Here is a 25,471-nt window from a genome sequence, read left to right as displayed (position 1 = left end):
TCCCCTCTTCCTTGTGGAGGGGGGGGGGGGGGGGGCTGGCTGTCCAGAGTCGGGACTGCTCGCCTGTGCATCGGCTGGGAACATCTCTGCGCTGCTGACCCGTCTCCGCTCGGGATGGTGTCCTGCTGGCCCCACTATGGACTGGACTCTTACTATTATGTTGGATCCACTATGGACTGGACTCTCACAATATTATGTCAGACCCACTCGAAATCCATTGCATTTGGTCTCCCCTAGAGGGGGGGGGGGGGGGGTTACCCACATATGCGGTCCTCTCCAAGGTTTCTCATAGTCATTCACATCGACGTTCCACTGGGGTGAGTTTTTCCTTGCCCTTATGTGGGCTCTGTACCGAGGATGTCGTTGTGGCTTGTGTAGCCCTTTGAGACACTTGTGATTTAGGGCTATATAAATAAACATTGATTGATTGATTGATTGAACACACACAAAAGTACCAAAAATCGATTCCAGTGTACTGGGAATTGGTAAGGTATCCGTTCAAATGTAAAAGGTACCCATCCCTAATCTCCAGCATGAGAGGATGTCTAAGGGAGGATGTCTAGTGGAACGCACTGTAGTCCTCTGCAATCATGCAGCTCTCTCTTTAATCGCAAAAAGCTGGAAACTTCCACAATACAACAGCCTCTGCACTGTTTTTTTTCATACCATGAACTGCTACAATCAGTTAGTTTCTTAAAATGTGCTTTGTTGTACTTTCTTACTCCCAAAAAATGTCATTTTCACAGGTGACGCTCATGTGATCAATCCAAGAGAAGAGGTTAGCACAGGTCATCCACAGTGACTGAACTCAACTACTGGCATTTAACATTTACCTGACTTCCCCAAAAAGATCAAGCGAGTGGGACGTACACACGGGCTGGAACTTAAAAGGGCAACTTCTGCAAGTGTGTATGTTAATGTCAGTGTACTTGTCACGGTGACCAGGAAAAGCCTGTGAAAGCCATGTTCACTCCCTGGTCGTGTCCTTTAGAGTCTCTAAAAACGAGGTACTTGGAGTAGCAGGAGTGCAGCGACCTGCTGAAGGTCAACATTCATTTGAGTAAATCTAACATTCTATCAATGAGGTTTTGTCGTGCACGCGCTGGCAATCTCTTCAAACAATGGAGGCGTATTGAACTGGATTCAAGCGACCAGCAGAGTTCAATTATTTCATGTAGTTTGCTGCCTCAACAGGCTGCCATAATAATGTAAGTAAGCAGGAGGAGTGCAACACAAACACATACTGCAACATTGCTTTGTGCTATGGCAGTTTTGTGGTAAATGTTTTAAAACTAGGTTGCGCATTTGCTGTGTGCCGAGTTTCGAAGGAAGATACAAGAGTCAAGAGTGGAATTGATACAATGATTTCAGTATATTGAAAGTATAACACATGGGATGTTTACCTCAGCTGAGGGCCCTATCTCTGTTCCAGTTAGAGTGAGGAAAACACTTTTACACAGTTTTTAAACACTTTGCAACAAGACAATGCCTATCTGCTTGGACATGATACATTTATCCTTCTTTGACCGTTATCTTCACCAACCCCTCGGTTAGCCTATATCCTGGTCCTTTCAGTTCCTTTCTGGCATATTCTTGTAAGTAACTGTAATTAACTGCATTACCCATTCTCCGAGAAATTTCCCATATTGTGAAATGCAAATGTTGACAGGTATGATCAAAGCACATATTGTATTGCTAAAAATGAACTTGTAGCTTTTGAGCCACACAATATCTCTGAATGTACCAATATCTTTCTAACTGGACTTATATCCATTGTGATGGATATAAATCTCCTGATAGAGAACCTCTTTTCTCTTTCCCGTAAAGCCTTCATCAAAAATAATAACTGTGCCTTCATAATGTAACATTTTGTTTGTTTACTTTAATTCTATTTTTTGCACTTTGACGGTCCTGACGGCAGATATACTCCTGTCATTAATTCAAGGTCAAGATGAGAACACGTGATACAAGCAGGAAATGTGCTGAAGGCTAGACCGTCCACACAATCCTTGGACATCGCCACATTTCCAAATAACTTACGCTGTGGTCGAAGTTGGAACCGTGACTAAACCATTCAAGCTCTCTGCAGCTCTCTGATGGCTAAAATCAGTTGTGTATTCTTCACGAATCACACCTAACACCAAATTACCAGTAGAATGGAAAAGCAAGCTATTATCATATATATCTGATGTATGACACCGAAAGACTTCCAAAATTTGCTAATAAATAGATATGATCAAAATAGTATCAATCACACGGAGATTCCCGAGCCATTTTGAGAGATAATGAGCTAGCCAAACATGTCATCGCGTGACGTATAATTAGGAACCGCACATCCCTTCTCCGCCAACAACAATGCAAATCATCCAGACTTTGTGGGAGCCAACAACGATTACTTAGTGAAAAATGATGATCCATTAACTTATATTGTGGATCCTGAATATAAGGAGGATGAGCTACAAGTTTTAGAAGCTCTGCTAAACAGATCCAGCTTTACTGAAACACTAAGCATCATGTAGCAGTATTGCTAAGTGCTGAACAAGAAATACAAACTACAAACTTAATAAAACGATAGCTTACTGTACAATGTCTGCTCTCACTTCGATGACGACTGATAGCATGTCCATATCTTCCCATTTAGATTAATAATTAATCATGACGGACACCAAGGGTTAACAAGGAAAAGTCTCCCTGCAGACACTGTCTTAGGTTGTGTGTGTTTGTCTGAATTTCCGGGTATACATTAAATGTCACATATGAATAACTTCTAGATTTATGGCTAAATTCTCCTAATATTCAGATGAGAGGCAAGATTTATAATTCAGAATAACTTTGACGAGCTGAGACGGGATGATGCGCGAGCAGCAGAGAATTGTCGCCAGCTCACAGTAAAGTAGCAGAGGGCTGCTTAGCTGTGTTATTAATCTGCCGCTAAAAAATAGTTGGTCTGCGTCAGCGCTTGTAATAACAACACCGCTTATATTTGGTTAATATTGAGGTCACAATATGTACTGTATTGTTGGCGGGTTTTGGATGGTTATTTAGAGGGTTTTGTGTGCGGAATAGAGAGCCCCTATTGATGGACGGAATATTCAAAATGGCTGACGGAATTTGTGGCATTTTGTGATATTTAGACGGTATTTTCACATGCGGATTGTGAATACAATTGCATGGCATCAAAATAATCCCCTCAATTCCCCCCAAAAATGGATTAACTCGCTGGAATATAAAGACAATATAACATACATCCATAAACGTGGATGCATATGCAAAAGTGCAATATATTGATCTGTACAGTAATCTATTTATTAGACTTAAGACTTAGACTTCCTTTCATTGTCATTCAAATTTGAACTTTAGAGTACAGATGAGAATGACATTTTGTTTCATTAGCTCATGGTAGTGCAGGATAAAAAAGAGCAATAAGGTGCAGATATAAATAAATAGATTACAGTACAGATAAATATATTGCACTTTTGCATATGCATCCATATTTATGGATGTATGTTGGACTGGACTCTTACTATTTTGTTGGATCCACTATGGACTGGACTCTCACAATATTATGTCAGACCCACTCGAAATCCATTGCATTTGGTCTCCCCTAGAGGGGGGGGGGGGGGGGGGGGGGGGTGTTACCCACATATGCGGTCCTCTCCAAGGTTTCTCATAGTCATTCACATCGACGTCCCACTGGGGTGAGTTTTTCCTTGCCCTTATGTGGGCTTTGTACCGAGGATGTCGTTGTGGCTTGTGCAGCCCTTTGAGACACTTGTGATTTAGGGCTATATAAATAAACATTGATTGATGGATTGATATGTTATATTTATATCTGCACCTCATTGCTCTTTTATCCCGCACTACAACGAGAAAATGCAACGAAATTTCGTTCTTATCTGTACTGTAAAGTTCAAATTTGAATGACAATAAAAGGAAGTCTAAGTATAAGTCTAAGTCTAATATGGTTTAATGGATACAATGAAACACAATTAAGCATATCAAGTCAACTTGTTTTCCACTCTACTGGTACTTTAGGGGCCTGATTTAAAATTGCGTGTGATCTACCTAGACTGCGTGTACAATAGAAAAGCGGTGCAGACCGCCATATTTAAATGGATTTTGCGCACATACAAGGCTTTCACCACAGAAACACTTGATCCCTTTTCTGCACATTCATTTTATCATGCTCCTCCCTGTGTGTGATAAGTTGAACCAGCAGCACATATCTATAATTTGTAACACCTTTTCCGAATCGCAATCCAGACAACTGAAACATTTCCAAACTGACACTTAATTCTGTGCACGAGGCTGTGGCTCGCATCACCAGAGCATTCGTGCATCTGGAATGATTAAAACGTAAACAAATGCAAAATGAAAGATGTCTTTTCATGTAGGAGATATATTATAGTAATATATTCCCCCCCCCCCCAAAAAAAACATTAAAAAAAAAATGCCAACAGACACTACAACGCATCGATTGAATTAATTTCAATCAGTCCCTCCAGTCATCCAGCAGCTATAACATTATAACATGAAATTGCTTACTAAAAGATATGTCTAATATTTTTTATTTCTGACCGTCCAAAATGTTGACACATGCACATAGAAGGAAGGATTATCGTATGTCCATCGTCTGTCTTTGCAGCACGAGCACTAAACATGTAGCCGTGTATGGAACTGTCAGTTTGCACGTCCTGCTGACACGTGCTAAATAAAATGCGAAATAGTGGCCCCAAAACTGTGATGTGTGTTGATAAATCACATTGGGTGTGCAGTATAATATATTTGCATCTTCTCCCAGTATTGTGGCTGTTTCGCTAATCAGGACATATTTTGCATATTACTGAAGACAGAGACGCGAAATGGATTGCACGCCTTATTCTGCTCACTTACCAGATGCAATCCACTTTGCACAGGTTTCGTAGAACAGCTTTGCGTGTGCTATGAAGTTTGCATGTGTTTTAGTACACACAAACCTTTAGTAATGTTGGGCAGCAAGTGTTCTTGTAAATCTCTGGGCCTGATCTACTTTAATCCAAATAGCACGTGCCAAAGAGCATGTGCAATCTTTGAAATGGTGTGCATTAATAATGGGTGTGTTACAAGCGATCTACTAAGACTACAGTTAATAAGTGAACATGTGGTATAGACCGCCATTTTTTACTTTTAATTGTTGTTGACATGCAGCACAGAAATATAAGATGCACCAACTTTTCTGGGCTGTATTGAAGCTCGATCTTGACAACAGAGCCTGTTTTTAGCACTTTAAAGGTAAGCTCTGGCTGGTGCGTCTAGAACAGGGGTCGGCAACCTGCGGCTCTAGAGCCGCATGGCTCTTTAGCGCCGCCCTAGTGGCTCTCTGGAGCTTTTTAAAAAATGTATGAAAAATGGAAAAAGATGAGGGGAAAAAAAAAATATTTTTTGTTTTAATATGGTTTCTGTAGGAGGACAAACATGCCACAAGCCTCCCTAATTGTTACAAAGCACACTGTTTATATTAAACATGCTTCACTGATTCGAGTATTTGGCGAGTGCCGTTTTGTCCTACTAATTTTGGTGGTCCTTGAACTCACCGTAGTTTGTTTACATGTATAACTTTCTCCGACTTTCTTGGACGTGTTTTATGCCACTTCTTTTTCTGTCTCATTTTGTCCACCAAACTTTTAACGTTGTGCATGAAAGGTGAGTTTTGTTGATGTTATTGACTTGTGTGGAGTGCTAATCAGACATATTTGGTCACTGCATGACTGCAAGCGAATCGATGCTAACATGCTATTTAGGCTAGCTATATGTACATATTGCATCATTATGCCTCATTTGTAGCTATATTTGGGGTCATTTAGTTCCCTTTAAGTCCTCTTAATTCAATTTATATCTCATGACACACTATCTGTATGTAATATGGCTTTTAATTTTTTACGGCTCCAGACAGATTTGTTTTTGTATTTTTGGTCCAATATGGCTCTTTCAACATTTTGGGTTGCCGACCCCTGGTCTAGAATCATCCAGGAAAAATGCATGTTGCAAGAACTTTTTTTTTTGTATTGGACATATATATCCGAATGCTGAATATGCTGAATAATTATCGAATATTTTATTTCGGACAGTAAAAAAATTATGACACGCACACATTCAAAATATTCTCTCTCGTATTTTTCTTCAGCGAGATTGCTTCAATTCTCACAGCAATTTGTGCATAACTGTGCCAGTTTGCGCCAACATTTCAGACGTGCTAGATATATAAACAGCGACCGCAGAACAGTTTTAGTCTTGATAGATCACCTTGGGCGTGGTAAATAATCTCATAGGTATCATCTCCTCCCAGTATCGTGGGCATTCTAACAATCAGCATATATCTTACGTACACAATACATGAAGACAGACACGCCAAATTTATTAAGCTCTCCATTGTGTTCATTTAAGATATGCAAAGCTGCACAAGGTTAGTAGAGCAGCTTTGTGTGCGCTATCAAGTTTACACATTTTAATAGACTTCATTCTTTAGTATATCAGGCCTGTGGTGTGTGCTTTCATTAGTTAAATGACGGCCTTGATTGGATATTTGTGGTTAATCGTTACTCCAATTGATTTATCACAGGTTCTTTGGATAGGCCGTATGTGCATAGTTCCACACTCAATGCCTGTATAGCGTATGTGTGTTAGTCTTAGCAAACACAATATATCAGCAAATAATATACCTCGGGGTCGCGGGGGTGGATGGAGCCTATCCCAGCTGCATTCATAATTACAAATTAGAAATGATCCAACAGTACAAAAGAAAGTGAACTGAGTGACGTTCCAAAGAAGTTAGTTTATCAACAGCAAGGCCATTGCTTCAAATAAATAGCTTCAAATTCCCATTTCTAACTGAAATATCTTTGAAAACACTACACCAAGCGGATCTGTTAAATCAAGGTCAAGGTTACTACCAGGCACTCTTTATATCTAACAATTTGCTTATTCATAATAGAACAAGAAAATGCTCTTGATTTGTGGCATGTTATTTTTTCAATAAAGAGCCAATCCAGCAAATGTATGCCATTTGCGTCTCTAGGAAATAAAATTATCAAATGCATGATAAAATAAACTGTAAACCAACATGGCCTGCACATTTTTGTAAGGTTACATGTAAAAAAAAACAGTTTAAAAGATGAATTGAAACTACCTTGAACACTAGAAAAATAGCATTTGCATTTTGAGTTGTCGGCTTTCCCCAGAGACATGAAGAGTATTGCTAATAAATATTGAACAAGTTAAACATTTCCGATTGTTGGCTCCAATCTTATAAGACAATCTTAGAAGACAGAATAATTGGGCGTTCGGCGTCTTTGGTTGGAAGGGGGAAAAATCGGGACAAAAACAACCTGATTGTAAGTGTGCACTTGACTTGTGTCTCTGGATTTTCACTCAGTCCTGTTACTCGAACACTATATCCCTTCGGAAAAATTAGGAATACAGTGTTCCCTTGATCATCGCGGGGTTTAAGTTACACCCCCGCCGGCCCCCACCCCCACATAGCTTTCACACACACTTAAAAACACTTCTGCTGCTCTTAAAACACTTCGTACACTCAAAAACCTACCGTATTTTCCAGGCTATAAGGCGCACTTAAAATCCTTTTTTTTCTCTCAGAACTCGACAGTGCGCCTTATAGCCCGGTGCGCCTAATTTAAGGAATAAGTTTGATTGAGCTCACCCACCTCGAAGCTATTTTATTTGGTACATGGTGTAATGATAAGTGTGACCAGTAGATGGCAGTCAAACATAGGAGATAAGCGTAGCCTGCACTATGATGGGTCTCAAGTAAACGACACCCATCCATCCATCCATTTTCTACCGCTTGTCCATTTCGGCGTTGCGGGGGGGGGGGGGGGGGGGGGCGCGCTGGAGCCTATCTCAGCTGCATTCGGGCGGAAGGCGGACTACACCCTGGACAAGTTGCCACCTCACCGCAGGGCCAACACAGATAGACAGACAACATTCAAACTCACATTCACACACTAGGGCCAAAATTTAAAATCTTCCATTGAAATTATAGAACATTACACACGGTGCTCAAAAATCTATCAAAAATGTTTTAGTACAACTTTGGTAAGCTATGAAGCCGCACCGCTTCAAGGATTGGTGGCGCATTAAACATACAAGTATTGTTATAGTGTGTATAAGGTAAGACATACTATCTGGCGTTTTGTTTCGCAATATTATGCAAAAGCAACTTGTCTTACCTTCTGGTACCTGCTGATCTGTATTTGGGATCTGCGTAAATCCTGAAAAATTGTGCCGACCCCGTAGTTGATAAGCTTCTTCTTTTCTCTATCTTCATCATCCGCTGTTGCCATTTCTAATATAAAGTAGTGTAGAGTTATTACTTATATGTGTCAGTGAACTCGCCATGAAAGCGCTAAAACATACCGGTGTAATGAGTTTACATTATTCACCCAAGTAACTTTAGTTATTAGAGAGTTCCGGTCGGACAATTTTTCACCGGACACATTTCCGTTGTTGTTTCCAGATAAGGAGCTGCTGCTCCGTTATTGATTTAAGTAAAGTCTGAATGTCATTAAAATGGTTAGTTCCATCTTTTGACACTTCTTCCACCCCCGTCCTTGCACGCTACACCACTACAACAAAGATGACGGGGAAAAGACGCTGTCAAAGGTGAGCCACGTAAATAAGACCGCCCACAAAATGGCGCATCCAGAAGCGACTGTCAGAAAGCGGCTTGAAGATGATCTGTAAAACATAATCTATGCAACATTTTGACCAAAGAACGACCATAACATGTTATGTAGAGCAGTGTTTTTCAACCTTTTTTGAGCCAAGGCACATTTTTTCTGTTGAAAAAATGCGGATGCACACCACCAGCAGAAATAATAAAAAAATGAAACTCAGTTGACAGTAAAGAGTCGTCATCGCAATTGTTGGATATGACTTTAAACCCTAAACAAGCAGGCATCAATATAGCTCTTGTCTCAAAGTAGGTGTACTGTCACGACCTATCACATCACCCTGTGACTTATTCAGAGTTTTTTGCTGTTTTCCTGTGTGTAGTGTTTTAGTTCTTGTCTTGCACTCCTATTTTGGTGGCTTTTTTTCTTGTTTTGGTATTTTCCTGTAGCAGCTTCATGTCTTCCTTTGAGCGATATTTCCCACATCTACCTTGTTTTAGCAATCAATAATATTTCAGTTGTTTTTATCCTTCTTTGTGGGGACAATGTTGATTGTCATGTCATGTTCGGATGTACATTGTCTTTGCTCCACAGTAAGTCTTTGCTGTCGTCCAGCATTCTGTTTTTAATTTGTAGCCAATTCAGTTTTAGTTTTGTTCTGCATAGTCTTCCCTAAGCTTCAATGCCTTTTCTTAGGGGCATTCACCTTTTGTTTATTTTTGGTTTAAGCATTAGACACTTTTTTACTTGCACGTTGCCTTCCACTGTTTTCGACATCGACAAAAGCAATTAGCTACCGGCTGCCACCTACTGATATGGAAGAGTATTACACGGTTACTCTGCCGAGCTATAGACAGCACCGACACTCAACAACAACACATCATTTGCAGACTATAATTACTGGTTTGCAAAAATTATTTTTAACCCAAGTTGGTGAAATTAGATAATCTCCCACGGCACACCAGACTGTATCCCGCAGCCCACTATGACTCCTTTAATGCGCCGTGTAAGTCTTATATATGAAAAAAGACCAAACATAGACCATTCATCAGCAGTGCGCCTTATAATCCGGTGCACCCTATGGTCCGGAAAATACGGTATGTGATTTTAACATGAAAACTTCATCCGGTACTCAAACATACTCGATGGTATTTTAAAATTTGCGATACACTGAGAACACACTAAATGAACCGCGAAGTGGCGAGGGAAAACTGTATTCAACAGGTCAATGGTCCACAGGAAGTTGCATCATTGAGATCATCCATAGGGCATTGGACGGCCAAAAGAAGGTTCACTCTTTTGAACTTGATTTCCAATATTTAATCAAAATTATTTGTTCACTTTTTTCTGTTTATTGTTTGTTTCAGGGGGTCAGAATAGGAAATAGGTAACTTGGACCTCCAAATAAATATAATAAATAGAGTAAATGATTAAAGGCCTGACATGACCTTAACAGCACCATCCTTTGACCGTATCAACATCGGACTGAAACAACACCAATTTATTTAGAAAATGCTCATTGTTAACAACAGACAGTTTAATCATTATTATTAATTGTAGCAAAACCAGCACTCGCCACCAACAGAGCAAAAAGGAGCGAAAGAAAAAGCCAGACAAGGAGGATGAGTTAGAAGAAATGGGATGGTTCCGCAGGCGGTGTTAAGAGCGGGAAAAAAAAGTAGAAGAGAGAGAGAAGTCTGAGTTTGGAATGAAACGTTGGGCCGTGTGGTGGAGGGAGAAATGGGATTCGCCCTCAGGACTCTGATACATAACAAAGTTTTAAGACGGGAGGCAAAGTGTGACAGGGAGGGTGAGAGTACAAAAAGTAGTTTATCAGTTCACCTCATATGACCCATGCTAGGTGTTGCTTGTGTATGTTAAACAGCATAAAGTACTCAGATATCAGGTGTGTCCTTTTACAGTTTGAAGATGACATTTTACATGTATTACTAAAATGAATGAATTCATTCAACAATTGTCACATGTTTGTGGTTGAGGCGTCATACATTGTTCATCAAGGCATATGTTAGTACATTTCAAGAAACAATTAACCGATTGAGGATCCTACATTTTGTAGCTGACATGACAAGAAAACACAACGATACTAACGTTTTTGTACGCCCTACGTTTCGTACAGTAGAAAGGGAATTCATATGGCCTTATTTGTCAGAGTTTACCTAACACATGAAACGTTACGAATTAGGGGGTGCACTATCCACTTTAGCCGCCAGATGGCAGTTGAGTGTTGAATATCTTAAAATGTTGTTTTTTATTCAATTCCAACTTTAACCACAGCATCAGTTGCTATGTAGAGTAGTGCTTTCCATCATTAACCCAGCCTCTTCCTCTCACGTGAGATCCACCCAGGGCCATATGGGGCCATATGGATCCCTTTTCCTACTGTACAATTTAGTTTTCACAATGGAGAAAACTGTGGGGGGAATGAACTTCTCTTTTGTAAAGCAAAACTGTACAGCAAATATGGACATCTACATCAGCAATATGATTTGCCTGAGTAGCTGGACAGAACATATTTAAAAAAAAATATAATAATAAAAAATTTAAAAAAATTAAAAAAGATTGAACTTTCAACAAAAATGTCACTTTAGTCACTTTGCTAGTGTAACATTCTGCGGAACAGAGTGCCTCAAAACAAGAATGTCACACGTTGGTGAATGAATGGATAGTGATTATTTGAGAGTTGGGACAACATAGTCAGATTCAAGCCAGAAAAAAAAATTAAACTATCTTCATTATGTGGTTGTGCATTTATTTGTTTATAAAAATGCACACAGAACAATGAACAACTCTGTCCATCTAAATTATTCCTTCTCTCAAGCTCAGTGTTCTTCTGGTCCAACAATGAGGCGTTCAAACGCGCTGCATAATTTTTTTGTGTTAGGCAAATGGGTTTACGGTATCTTCTTTTTTAAATTGAATTTACTGATTATTTCTCCACATGGTTTACAGTTTAATGTCAATATAGATGCAAAACAGTGGCCACAGAACAGTTTAAGTCTTGATAAATCACACTGAGACTGAGATACTTCCTCCCAGTATTGTAGGCGTTCTGATAATCAGCATATATTCTGCATATACACCCCCATGTGATGTAACCTATGTATATGTAACAACCACGGACACTTACAAAAATCCCTGAAGAGCAGGGAATCCTGCGAAACAGGCTTGTAGGGATGAAATAACTTCTGTGTTTTTACCTGACCCAACGTATATTGTATAACAGATAAACCACAGTAACCTCGACTCTCTCTCTCTCTCTCTCTCTCTCTCTCTCTCTCTCTCTCTCTCTCTCTCTCTCTCTCTCTCTCTCTCTCTCTCTCTCTCTCTCTCTCTCTCTCTCTCTCTCTCTCTCTATATATATATATATATATATATATATATATATATATATATATATATATATATATATATATACACCCCCATGTAATGTACCCTATATATACAGTATGTAACAACCACGGACACTTAATCCCCTGAAGAGCAGGGAAACCTACGAAACAGGCTTGTAGGGATGAAATAGCTTCTGTGTTTTTACCTGACCCTCTCTCTCTCTCTCTCTCTCTCTCTCTCTCTCTCTATATATATATATATATATATATATATATATATATATATATATATATATATATATATATATATATATATATATATATATATATGTATATGTATATATATAATATTTTGGATAAATAAATAATGATATTTAACTGCACCAATAAATAATGCAGGATATATCAACAACAAAATGATTCAAGTTGACAAAAAAACTGACTTATCTAAAGGTGCTCCTTTAGACACACAATACTTTTGAGGCTACTGGAACACTAATAAAGTTAGACTTTAATTGATCTGGGAGACTGTTTAAGTGCCTTGGTAGGTGCTGCTATTTTAGGTAGCAAACACATTCAGATTGTGCCCCAACTATTAAATACAACAGTGTCTTTGAACCGTGATAGTAATTATAGGGGCGGGGTATCAGTCAGAGCGAAAGTAATTACAGCAGACAAGGCACTTAGTCTGGTGGTTAATTGAGATGAGATGTCTATGAGAGTGCAGACTTGTATTTGAGTAAATATGATTAGTTAATTAATAGTGGTGGTATTACATGCTATATAAACAATATATAAAAAAATAGACTCATCTTTGTACTGCGCTACATTACAGCTGTAAGAGATGGAAGAGTGGGGAAACAACCAGTCATGTAAGCCCCCGGTTGCCAAGGAGACAAGACTTCCCTCGCATGCATCCCTCTCATTTATCTTGCTTTACGAGTCACGAGCGCGATGAATATTTAAGACGCAGTAATAACTTTGTCGATGATAGTGAACTACATATTTTTGCTTTTCTTCTCCATGCACAAACCGTACGACTCTGCGTGGATAAACAGTTAAAAAAGCCCACCGTTTAACCTTCTTTAATGCACTGTGTAATGTGGTACAATTTGTCAAACTAGACAGCAACATGATGCGCAGAAAGTGAAAATGTTATATTAAGAACATAAAAATGCCTTATGTACAGTATATGCATGCCTGAGTAGGGTTGAATACCGTATACTGGTATTTTTTTGGCACTGGTTCCTCATTGGGTCGGTCTCGGAAGACCCTTTAAAATTGTGGACAAATGATACTGCTATCTTTATTTATTTTATCCAACTGAAATCTAAGTAAGATGAAATATCTCAAATAAGGGTGATATTTGCTTATTTTCTGTCTGATAAGATAATTCTTCTCACTAAGCAGATTTTATGTTAGAGTGTTTTACTTGTTTAAAGGGTGTTGGTCCTAAATTATCTCAGTAAGATACTACAGCTTGTTGCTGAGATTTTATGACCTATATTGAGTAAAACATGCTTGAAACTAGAATATCAACTGATGCAAAGCTGAGTCATCAACACTCACAAGTATAAAACTACCTTTTTAAAGTAATAATTTCTTACTTCAAGCATGAAAAAAAAAAATCATGATGCCAAGCGCATATCATTATGTCAAGATAATGGCACTAGCATTTACTTAATTTAAGAATATTTTTCAACATATTGAGCAAAAAGGTCTCTTTTTTTTAACCACAAAAAGTGCACTTGTTATTAGTGAAAATATACTTATTTTAAGGTATTTTTGGGTTCATTGAGGTTAGCTAATTGTACTTGTTTTGGAAAGTCTTGACAAGCCGAATTTTCTTGTTCTATTGGCAGATAACGTTGCTTAGTTCAAATAAAATACCCCTACTTTTTGTATTTTTTTGTCTTGTTTTTGAACACAAACTTTTGGTAGTGTGATCAAATACTTATCTGCTGTGAGATGTTGTATCACAATGTTGCTGTTGCGCAACTTTTTGTGCTAATAAAAATATTTTTTTTTTCCATCTTTATTTACACAAATTACATATAAGAGTACCAATGAATACCAGTATCAATAAGGAATATCAATATTGGTATTGGTATCGATAACATACACATCCCTGTGTCTGAGCATTCATTAAGTATGCACTGTATGTTGACCATGGGTACACTTACCGTATTTTTCGGAGTATAAGTCGCACCGGAGTATAAGTCGCACCTGCCGAAAATGCATAATAAAGAAGGAAAAAAACATATATAAGTCGCACTGGAGTCCGGCCAAACTATGAAAAAAACTGCGACTTATAGTCCGAAAAATACGGTACTCACTAATCATATGCATTTCAAATATAATTGATTTATTACAAAGTCAATACAATAATTGAGGAAAAACCACATGCGACGAGAATTCGAAATACATCTAATTTTGTATGCATGTGAGTGTACTTAGGACTCAACGTGCTCAATATATTGCTTGGTCAATACGGTGCTGGCGCTCTCTAATATCCCAGAGGAGCCAGGAAACATGCCTGCTGTTTCCGACTTTGCCGAATGTTCCCCATAATGGTGAAAAAAAAGGACAGAAACATAGTTAATGAAGAGGCCACGCCGCCCCAAGCGTAGGCCTTCAGTCGACATTCATCACAGATCCGATTTCCCCCTTGTGCACACTGAGAGAATCAGGAATCATTAGAACACAACTTGCAGGCATCCTTTGCTCATAAATAAGCATGTTAATTGGCCTGTCATAGCTAATTGCTGCAGGGGATAGGAGACTTGTGTGTGTGGGGGGGATCTGTGTGTGTGTATGTGAATGTAATTGAATATAACATGGTGCTTACAAAGGTGGATGTGATTTTATGATACTGCATTAGGTAGATTTATGATTGAACAATGTGTGTGTGAGTGTGATTTTGTTTTACACGGTGAGCGGGGTCTAAACGCCTGACTGTACTTCATAGGGACAACAAAACCAGGGTGCATGAGGATGTAATTGAGTCTAACACGATGCTTGTGCAGGTGGACTGCATTGAAGATCCCATATTTAAACAGATCTCAGAGATGCCAGAATAGTGCATTGGAAGTGTGTTGGCCTAAATCTAGCCAATAAGTGTGAAAGTATTTGTTCTCAGTAAGCCCTACTGGGAACGTTTTGTGTGTCTGTGGCTTTAATGCTAATGAGCTGTGTTCATCCAAATGTGAGTGCCTCCGAGAAATGCTTCAGTGCACTCTATCCACGTTTTACTTATACAATGTAATTCTGCAATTACCGTATTTTTCGGAATATAAGTCGCAGTTTTTTTCATAGTTTGGCCGGGCTCCAGTGCGACTTATATATGTTTTATTCCTTCTTTGTTATGCATTTTCCGCAGGTGCGACTTATACTCCGGTGCGACTTATACTCCGGAAAATGTGGTACATAATAAATAACATACATCACATACAACTCACCGACAACAACGTGACATTGAAGAGGCCCTATTATCTCGGTACCTGCTTTTGTGTATTTGGGATCTGCATAATTACCAACAATTTTAAATCAAATGGAAGAGGAATTTGTAAAATAATCTTGCTTTCCTTCATACTGCCTCCAAATGAGCCGTTTAGAATTAGCCCTGAGCTCATTACGTATATGTATTGTTGCATTTGAACAACTGTATTGTTGATAATAAAGGTAAAGTATTGGTATTTTTCTTTATCAATAGCGCTATTTCTATTGGTATTTGTATTGATCCATTTGTAGTGTAATAATGCTCATTGTCTTTCTGTATTATTTTTTCCCTAAATGCTTATTTGCTATTACTTTTACCATCATATTTGAACATGTCGTATTTGCTGATGTTGCTCTATTGTTGTTGTTGTTGTTGTTTGCTGTTGTTGTTTTTGTCTCTCTGTCTAATCCCCCTCTTGTCCCCACAATTTCCCCCTCTGTCTTCTTTTTTTTCTCTTTCTATCCCCTCCTGCTCCGGCCCGGCTGCACTAAATGATAATATAAATACATTTAATAAAGTCAAATACAAATAAGGCAACAAGAGAAGTATCCTACACTTCTCTTTTGTAAAGTAAATCTGAACAGCCGACATGGGCATCGACATCAACTATATTATTTGCCTGAGGAGCTGGACAGGACAAAAAAAAAAAAGGAATTAGCCCTGAGTGTCAATTCATAGAGGATTTTCGTAAAAAGAAAAAAAAAATCTTTTACTACACATCTTTAAATACAGCCTGGCACTATGCCATCTATTTGTCAGTTGACTATATACATGGGAGTTGTAAGTTTGACCATTAAGCTTCAACTAATACACTGCAAACAAGAGCTGTCAGAATATAAAATACAAAGACTAGATCTTTGTATTTTGTATCAAACTTTACAGTTTGTCTGCTCTTGAATGGGATTGTGCTGAAAATTTAACTTTCCCCCTTTTTTTTTTTTGTCATAAAAAAATACAATCAAGTGTGCTTACGGACTGTATCCCTGCAGATTGTATTGATCTATATTGATATATAATGTAGGAACCAGAAATATTAATAACAGAAAGAAACAACCCTTTTGTGCGAATGAGTGTGAATGGGGGAGGGAGGTTTTTGGGGTTGGTGCACTAATTGTAAGTGTATCTTGTGTTTTTTATGTTGATTTAATAAAAAATAAAAATATACATATTTTTTTTTCCATTTCCAATCGATCCAGTCAGTCCAGACAGTTTTTTTTTTTTTTTTTGTATTTTTGGTCTGTTATGGCTCTTTCAACATTTTGGGTTGCCGGCCCCTGGTTTAGTAGATTGGCTTTGCATGTGCTACAGTATTAGAACATGCAATATTTTAGTAGGTAGGGACATAGGTACACTGAGACAAGTTGGTGGTATAAGTCAGATAGAGTTAAGGAGTGTTGAACACGTTTTGGGACAAAGCTTTACTTCTACCAAGAGATCATGATTTTGGGGAGGTGCATTCTATGTCTATCTCTGAAATAAATATAAAACTTTGTTGCTCATCCTGAGATCAGCACATTCTAGAAGAAGCAAATAATCCTCTGCGGCAGCTTGTGTGAAAGAGCTTGTTGCTGACTTTCAGCAGAAACAAAAAGGTGCTGGATGTTTTGCTCAAAGGTCCTCATTCATACACATGACCCTACATACAAAAAAATGTCTGAATGTTATTTTTACATTGATGCAATGCATGAGATAACTTATTCAGATATACCATATCCAAGTGATCTCGCTAGTTAGTCCAATCAATACCTGGGTGAAATCTGCCCCCTCGCCTCAAATCAGCCAGGATAGGCTGGATGAATGGAGCATAGAATTTCAATGAGCAAAGGAAAAGTTTCATTTCCAAAAATTTAGGATTCTGGCACAAACACAAACAATGCTTTGAGGTTTGTTTACAACATTTGCTGAAATTGATTTAATGACTTTACTAACAGCTTGCTACTTTCACCAAGAAGATTTACGATCTGGATATGTGTCAACGACACGTGCCGGCAAGCAAGCGAGCCTCTGTGAGCTCAGAATTATAGTTCGATAACTTTTCTTTAAGTCCTTCGAAGCTCGTCTGTATCACTTGGCGGTAAATATCCAAATGAAAGATGTATCAAATTCCAAACAAAGTCTAAGGGCCACGTTTTTTTTTTCTTCCAAAATTCCTTTTACCCCAAGCAGCCTCCAGAGTATAAACCACCTCCTTCTATCTAGGCTGCATAGGAGGCCTGTCTCCTGGGACAGATGCTGAAGAGAGGAACACTCCAGTAGAGGAAACCTCCCTAAGATAAGAGTGTTGACAAAAAAAGCAAGCAATGCCATGAACATAAAAGCTGAGTTGTAACTTGCTCGCGGCCTAAAGCCTGAGTTTGTCAGTCCAGAGGTGGTGCTTTGTCAACAAGTCAAAAATAACAACTGGGTCCAAGTTTTGGTCAAGTCACTGCTGTCTTTGCAAAGAAAGCACATTGGTTACATCCTCAAAAAGCAGGTCTTCAACATTTGTGCACCTTAGACTAGATTTGTGGCACAGTCTCCCACAATGGCCAACACCCAGGCACCATAAAACACACTGAAGAACAGAATAAATCCAGCTACAAGGCGGTGTTTTACACTGTGTTTTCTGGTTAAACTAAATACAACAATGATACTTGTGCATTTACAGGAGGGAAAGTATTCATATGGTCCCTTAATGGACGGATCTCGCATGAGAGGAAGGGAATGGAAAATGATGGGAAGCACCACTCTACATAGCAACTTATGCTGGTCAAAGTTGGAATTGCCACAAAACAGATTTTGTGCAGATAGTGCACCCCCCCTATATTTGTCACGTTTCATGTGTCAGGTAAACCGCTACGAATGGTGTTGATCTGCCGTCTCTTTTCTGCTCTGCCCCCCTCTCCTGCATGGAGAGGTTATCAGGTGACCACAGATGAACTGTTCAAAGTCAGGACCCGGGGTCGACCACTCATCTGTGCATCAGTTGGGGACATCTCTGCACTGCTGACCTGTCTCCACTCAAGATGGTCCCCTGTTGGCCCCACTATGGACTGCACTCTCACACTATTAACTACATCTACTCGACATCCATTGCACTGGTCAACCAGGGGGGGTCCCCACATCTGCGGTCCCCTCCAAGGTTTCTCATTGTATCCCAGTGGGTTGAGTATTTTTCTTGCCCTGATGTGGGATCTGAGCTGAGGATGTTGTTGTGGCTTGTGCAGCCCTTTGAGACACTTGTGATTAAGGGCTGTATAAATAAACTTTGATTGATTGATTGATTGATATGAATCCCCTTCCTACTGTAGCAACAAAGTAGCTTATTTTACATGGCAAATCCAGTAAGAAAAGCATACATGTAAAAAACTCTACTGTCATATACTGTATTTAGGACCTGTGAAGGAACTCATAACTCAAAATACTCGTTTCTCGAATTGAAATGGATTGAAACCAAATTAATTTGTGCTGAAACTTCCAAAAACAGCACCATTTTTAAAATGTAAGAAAAAAATGAACTCCTACATAAAACATATTGTATCAAAACGAATACAACAGAATGTGCTACAAACAACTACAGTAGTTCTATGAAGTAATGTAATAATAATGTACTGCATTTACCTTGGAGAGCAGACTTCTACAATGTAGTCAGCTGCTTCTCTGTCAAACACACCATCAATATCTTCTCTATATTTTCATGAATAAATGTCTGTCGCTGAGGAATTATTTTAACACCCTTGGCTGACTTTATTATAGCTTTTATCGACTCGTTCTGATTGAATATACTACTGCTGCTATAAATGCTTCATTCAGTATTCAATGAATATCATCCGCTTCTTCCCAGAATCAATTTTTTTCGGATGCATCTTTGGAAAAACGTAAGTTTTGTCTGTCGAGCTATTAGAGGTGGTAAAAATGGTCGCTACTTTGATGCATCACGATTGGAATGCGAACCTGATTCAACGGACACATGTCCAAATGTCAATGATTTATGTATGTTACATGAAGTAATACAGTTCTAAAATGCAGTTCTAGTGCGGACACACACGGAGGCAGGAAGAGAGGAAAGCTGTGCTGGCAGCGGCAATAAGCTAGCTCGAATGTGAAATAGAATAAATGCTTTGTATATTTCAACAGAAGTCTAACTGGAACCATGTTACAAAAGAAGAGGACATCAGCAAATAGATGAATACGTCAGGAGAGACAACAGTAGCCACAAAGTGCGGCAACACTGTCAGCCATAGATATGAACAGTTAGATAATAGACACTGTTAAACTGAGATAGTACTCAACTTGCTTGGCACATACCAGAATCTGGATCAGCGCATTCACCGAAACCACACTATCAATTAAATTGCAACAACCTTCACTTTAACGGAACCAAACTTTAACGTTGCAACACAGTCTAGATTTCTTTAGATCACAAAGTGTCAAACTATACTCAAGGCCCGGGGGCCAGATCTGGCCCGCCACATCGTTTTATGTGGCCGGCGAAAGCCCAGAAATAATGTTTGTCAATAAAGCGCTCTCTTTCTTACTAAACATATTCTTTCTTTCAATTTTGACAGAAAAAATGCTAACTTTACTCTATTTGATAATGTAAAAATACTACATTAACATTATTACAAAATTTTTTTTGTAAGAACAAAGTTAAATTTTAATATTTAGATATGAGCTTGTCACTCCAATGGATGGATATATATATATATGTGTATATATATATATATGAGTATGTATGTATATATATATATATATATATATATATCAGTGTTAAATGAATGCAATAATGTATAATTATTGGCTATCAGACATAACACATTGAAAAAACCCCACATATAACTTTAATTACTAGGGATGTCCGGTAATGGCTTTTTGCCGATATCCGATATTCCGATATTGTCCAACTCTTTAATTACCGATACCGATATCAACCGATATATGCAGTCGTGGAATTAACACATTATTATGCCTAATTTGGACAACCTGGTATGGTGAAGATAAGGTACTTTCTAAAAAAAATCATAAAATAAGATAAATAAATTAAAAACATTTTCTTGAATAAAAAAGAAAGTAAAACAATATAAAAACAGTTAAATAGAAACTAGTAATTAATGAAAATTAGTAAAATTAACTGTTAAAGGTTAGTACTATTAGTGGACCAGCAGCACTTATATGCTTACGGACTGTATTCCTTGCAGACTGTATTGATACATATTGATATATAATGTAGGAACCAGAATATTAATAACAGAAAGAAACAACCCTTTTGTGTGAATGAGTGTGAATGAGTGTAAATGGGGGAGGAAGGTTTTTTGGGTTGGTGCACTAATTGTAAGTGTATCTTGTGTTTTTTATGTTGATTTAATTTAAAAAAAAAAAAACGATACCTATAATAAAATAAACGATACCGATAATTTCCAATATTACATTTTAACGCATTTATAGGTCGATAATATCGGCAGGCCGGTATTATCGGACATCCCTATTAATTACCCATTGCTATTAAGGTGTAAATTGTGTAGGACTTCTGATATTTTTCTTGTTAATTATCCTTTAGTGTATTTTCAGGAAATGTTTTCTTCTCCCGTTCTCAGAAAGGTCTCTAATAATTTGTCACTGATAGTTTTTACATTTGGTTTGTCTTTTACTAAAATACAAGGACCTTATTTTTTTGTCTTTATATACTTTTGTATTGTAAATATGATCATTATGCGTTCTCTTTTTTTACTTGTTTTTAAAGATGATATTTAAGAACCAAGCAATCATATCATGTTATGATATCTTAGCACTTACCTGGAATGGTCCACTGGGATTGATGTCAAAGTAAGCTTTCTTCCAATTGGGGCCTTGGTGACCTGACTTGGTCCACAACAAGGTGTCCACAGAGGCAATGCTCCTCACTCTCAGGAGGACGTTTAGGGTGCCTGCCAAAAGGTATTAATGATTAGTGTACAAAAAAGCTTTGACTAAACAAACTCAAAGTCATGACATTCAATATGAGAATTGTACTTTATAATCCCAGCAACCACAATATTGAATCAATACTTACCAAACAGTGTCAATACAAACTTTTTAAAGTGGCTGTTACATTAAACTTTGCAAGCAAATTATCTCAGTGGTAAAGACTGCCTTCTTCCAGCCGAGACTACTTCAGAAGGGCAACTCATACCTGCCTGTATACCAGTTAGAATCCGTCATGCATGCACTGATAACCAATCAATCAATCAATCAATGTTTATTTATATAGCCCTAAATCACAAGTGTCTCAAAGGGCTGCACAAGCCACAACGACATCCTCGGTACAGAGCCCACAAAAGGGCAAGGAAAAACTCACCCCAGTGGGACGTCGATGTGAATGACTATGAGAAACCTTGGAGAGGACCGCATATGTGGGTAACCCCTCCCTCTAGGGGAGACCGAAAGCAATGGATGTCGAGTGGGTCTGACATAATATTGTGAAAGTCCAGTCCATAGTTAGATATAACATCCTGCTTGGACTACTCTAGTTCTTTATACCATTAAGGACGGCGTGGCGCGGTGGAAGAATGGCCGTGCGCGACCCGAGGGTCCCTGGTTCAATCCCCACCTAGTACCAACCTCGTCATGTCCGTTGTGTCCTGAGCAAGACACTTCACCCTTGCTCCTGATGGGTGCTGGTTAGCACCTTGCATGGCAGCTCCCTCCATCAGTGTGTGAATGTGTGTGTGAATGGGTAACTGTGGAAGTAGTGTCAAAGCGTTTTGAGTACCTTGAAGGTAGAAAAGCGCTATACAAGTACAACCCATTTATCATTTATTTGCCGTTTAGAACTGGTCCAAAACGCAGCTGCACGCTTGCTCACAGGAACAGGACAAAACAGGACACTCCGGCACTGGTTTCTTTCCACTCGCTGCCTATTGTTTTTTAGAATTTAGTTTAAGATTGTATTATTTGTTTTTAAATCTCTCCGTGGGCTGGCTGCATCATATTTATCTGATTTACTTATTTTGCACTGGGTGCTAAGGTCATCTGACCAGTGCTTTTCAGAGTGCCTAAAGTCCAGACTGAACACCTTTCTAGTTGGGACTTTTAAATAATCTTTAAAAACACACCTATTTGCCTGGCGTTCAACACAAGCTGAGCCGAACATATTTATGGACATTTTTATGTTTTTGTTTAACACTTTTTTTTACCATTTTTATGGATAACCATTATCTTATTTTATTAATAGTGCTTATTTTGTTGTGTTTGTGTCGTGCTTATTTTGTTTTTACCATCGTATTGATTGATTTGTTTAGCTGTGTTTTATATATAGAACATACTTGCCAACCCTCCCGGATTTTCCGGGAGACTCCCGAAATTCAGCGCTTCTCCCGAAAACCTCCCGGGACAAATTTTCTCCCGAAAATCTCCCGAAATTCAGGCGGAGCTGGAGGCCACGCCCCCTCCAGCTCCATGCGGACCTGAGTCCGCTTTCCCACAATATAAAGAACGTCTACAGTAAAGCAGTCCATCTGCCGTAAACAGCAATGTTGTGACACTCTTAAACAGGACAATACTGCCATCTAGTGCATTTGATGAAAGCACTTTTGTGCGTGCCACACAGCAATGCATAATCAGAGAGGGTGTTCAGCATGGTTATAAAGATAGTGACAGAGAATAGAACAAGGATGGACAATTCAACCCTTAACTCAACAATGAGTAGATGAGTGTTATGTGTGTGTATATGTGTAAATAAATGAACACTGAAATTCAAGTATTTCTTTTATATATATATATATATATATATAGCTAGAATTCACTGAAAGTCAATTATTTCTTATATATATATATATATATATATATATATATATATATATATATATATATCCATCCATCCATCCATTTTCTACCGCTTATTCCCTTCGGGGTCGCAGGGATATATATATATATATATATATATATATATATATATATATATATATATATATATATATATATATATATATATATATATATATATATATATATATATATATATATATATATATATATATATATATATATATATATATATACGGCGTGGCGCAGTGGCAGAGTGGCCGTGCGCGACCCGAGGGTCCCTGGTTCAATCCCCACCTAGTACCAACCTCGTCATGTCCGTTGTGTCCTGAGCAAGACACTTCACCCTTGCTCCTGATGGGTGCTGGTTAGCGCCTTGCATGGCAGCTCCCTCCATCAGTGTGTGAATGTGTGTGTGAATGGGTAAATGTGGAAGTAGTGTCAAAGCGCTTTGAGTACCTTGAAGGTAGAAAAGCGCTATACAAGTACAACCCATTTATCATTATGTATTTATTTATATATATATATATATATATATATATATATATATATATATATATATATATATATATATATATATATATATATATGAAGTACTTGACTTGGTGAATTCTAGCTGTAAATATACTCCTCCCCTCTTAACCACGCCCCCAACCACGCCCCCGCCCCAACCACGCCCCCCGCACCCATCCCCACCCCCCACCTCCCGAAATTGGAGGTCTCAAGGTTGGCAAGTATGATATAGAATGTTCAATACGTTTTGTGATTGTCTATTTTTTGTTTGGAACTTTTGTATTAATCTGTACAGCACTTTAGGGCAGTTGCGGCTGTTTTCAAATTGTGCTATATCAATAAATAAACATAGACCATCACATTAGATTCCATCAAATTGCAGTGTGGCTCATTATAGCCCACACATTGACCAAGGCCAATACAAGGTATGTGCTTTATCATTTTACCAAACACATTAAGAGACCACATTGTAAATAGTTCCATCATTAATGCTATTAATAATGTAACATGGGTGGACAAATACAAGCTAAAAAGTTAATGTGGTCAGAAGTATATATACAGTGGTACTTTAACTTGAGAGTGCCCAGCTTAAGAGTGTTTTGATATAAGAGTTGTCTCCCGGCTAATTAAAGTTGCAAGCAAACATTTTGTGATCCGTTCCAAACATCTGGTCTTACTCACGAGCATAAATTATAGCTAGAAATTGACGTGACTTTGTCTGTAAATCATTGGAAGGAAGAAAGTGAGTGTAAAAGACAATAGTGAGAAGAGAGATGTGGCACTGCTAGTCTGCAACATACTGAAGCAGAATGAGTCATAATGCCAGGCAAGGATTTTAAAATAATATCTAAATGGTGTACATTTATCTATTAAAATAAAAAAAGCTGCTAATGGTATGTTTGAGGAAGAAGCAGTCGGAAGGAGATACCGTAAAAGTCCACCCTCCAAGGTAAATACTGTAACTTATTACTTCATAAAACTACCGGTACTGTAGTTGTTAGTAGACTATTCAATTGTATTGTTTTCTTATCTAAAAGTTTTTTTTATTTTTTTTATTTCTGTTTTAGGGGCCACGCACCAATTATTTAATTTCAATGGGCAGCATTGATTTGAGCTACAAGTGTTTTGATGTATTTATTCAATAACACCTTCATTCCGCACTCCATCCAGCTGTGTAATCACTCGCCATACAGCAATAGATGATACTGTGTCTGTCTATTACCTGACCACTTCTATGTTTGCTACCTCTCTTTGTTTATAATGTATAATTTCTGCTGGATCTGCTCTCTATTTTATGCTGCCCTTTATTTTGCTGCAGCTGTTACATATGCTGTAATATTGTACATGGTAATTGAGATTTGTTATATATTGTAGACATTATATACAAGTATAATATGATAATATAATATATCAGTATATATTATATAATGTATATATAATATGTAAATATTATATACATGTTATATTTCATATTGCTACTCTGGTACATTTTTAGTCTACTTTATACCTTTTGTTTTCACCCTCTTTTTGTGCCCTTGTGTGCACCACATTCTACAGAGGCACTATAGAGAGCCTACTGACCAACTGCATCTCTGTCTGGACTGGAGCCTGCAGTGCCTCAGACTGGAAGTCACTCCAGAGCAGGCCTGGGCAATTATTTT

At 38.2% G+C, this 25,471-nt stretch overlaps 1 protein-coding gene across 3 annotated transcripts in view; it reads right to left on the bottom strand.

Moving 5' to 3' along the window:
• The window catches only part of mdga1 (MAM domain containing glycosylphosphatidylinositol anchor 1), a 535,716-nt gene that overhangs the window by 27,790 nt on the left and 482,455 nt on the right, over window positions 1-25,471 (bottom strand). For all 3 annotated transcript variants that reach the window (XM_061964377.2, XM_061964378.2, XM_061964380.2), the window contains one exon: window positions 21,291-21,421. In XM_061964377.2, coding sequence (XP_061820361.2) covers window positions 21,291-21,421 — 131 coding nt within the window. The remainder of the gene's footprint in view (window positions 1-21,290; window positions 21,422-25,471) is intronic.

This window comes from Nerophis lumbriciformis, linkage group LG06, assembly GCF_033978685.3.
Source record: "Nerophis lumbriciformis linkage group LG06, RoL_Nlum_v2.1, whole genome shotgun sequence".
Classification (NCBI taxonomy): domain Eukaryota; kingdom Metazoa; phylum Chordata; class Actinopteri; order Syngnathiformes; family Syngnathidae; genus Nerophis; species Nerophis lumbriciformis.
Note: the sequence above shows the minus strand (reverse complement) of the source record. Positions and strands in the feature narration are given on the sequence as shown.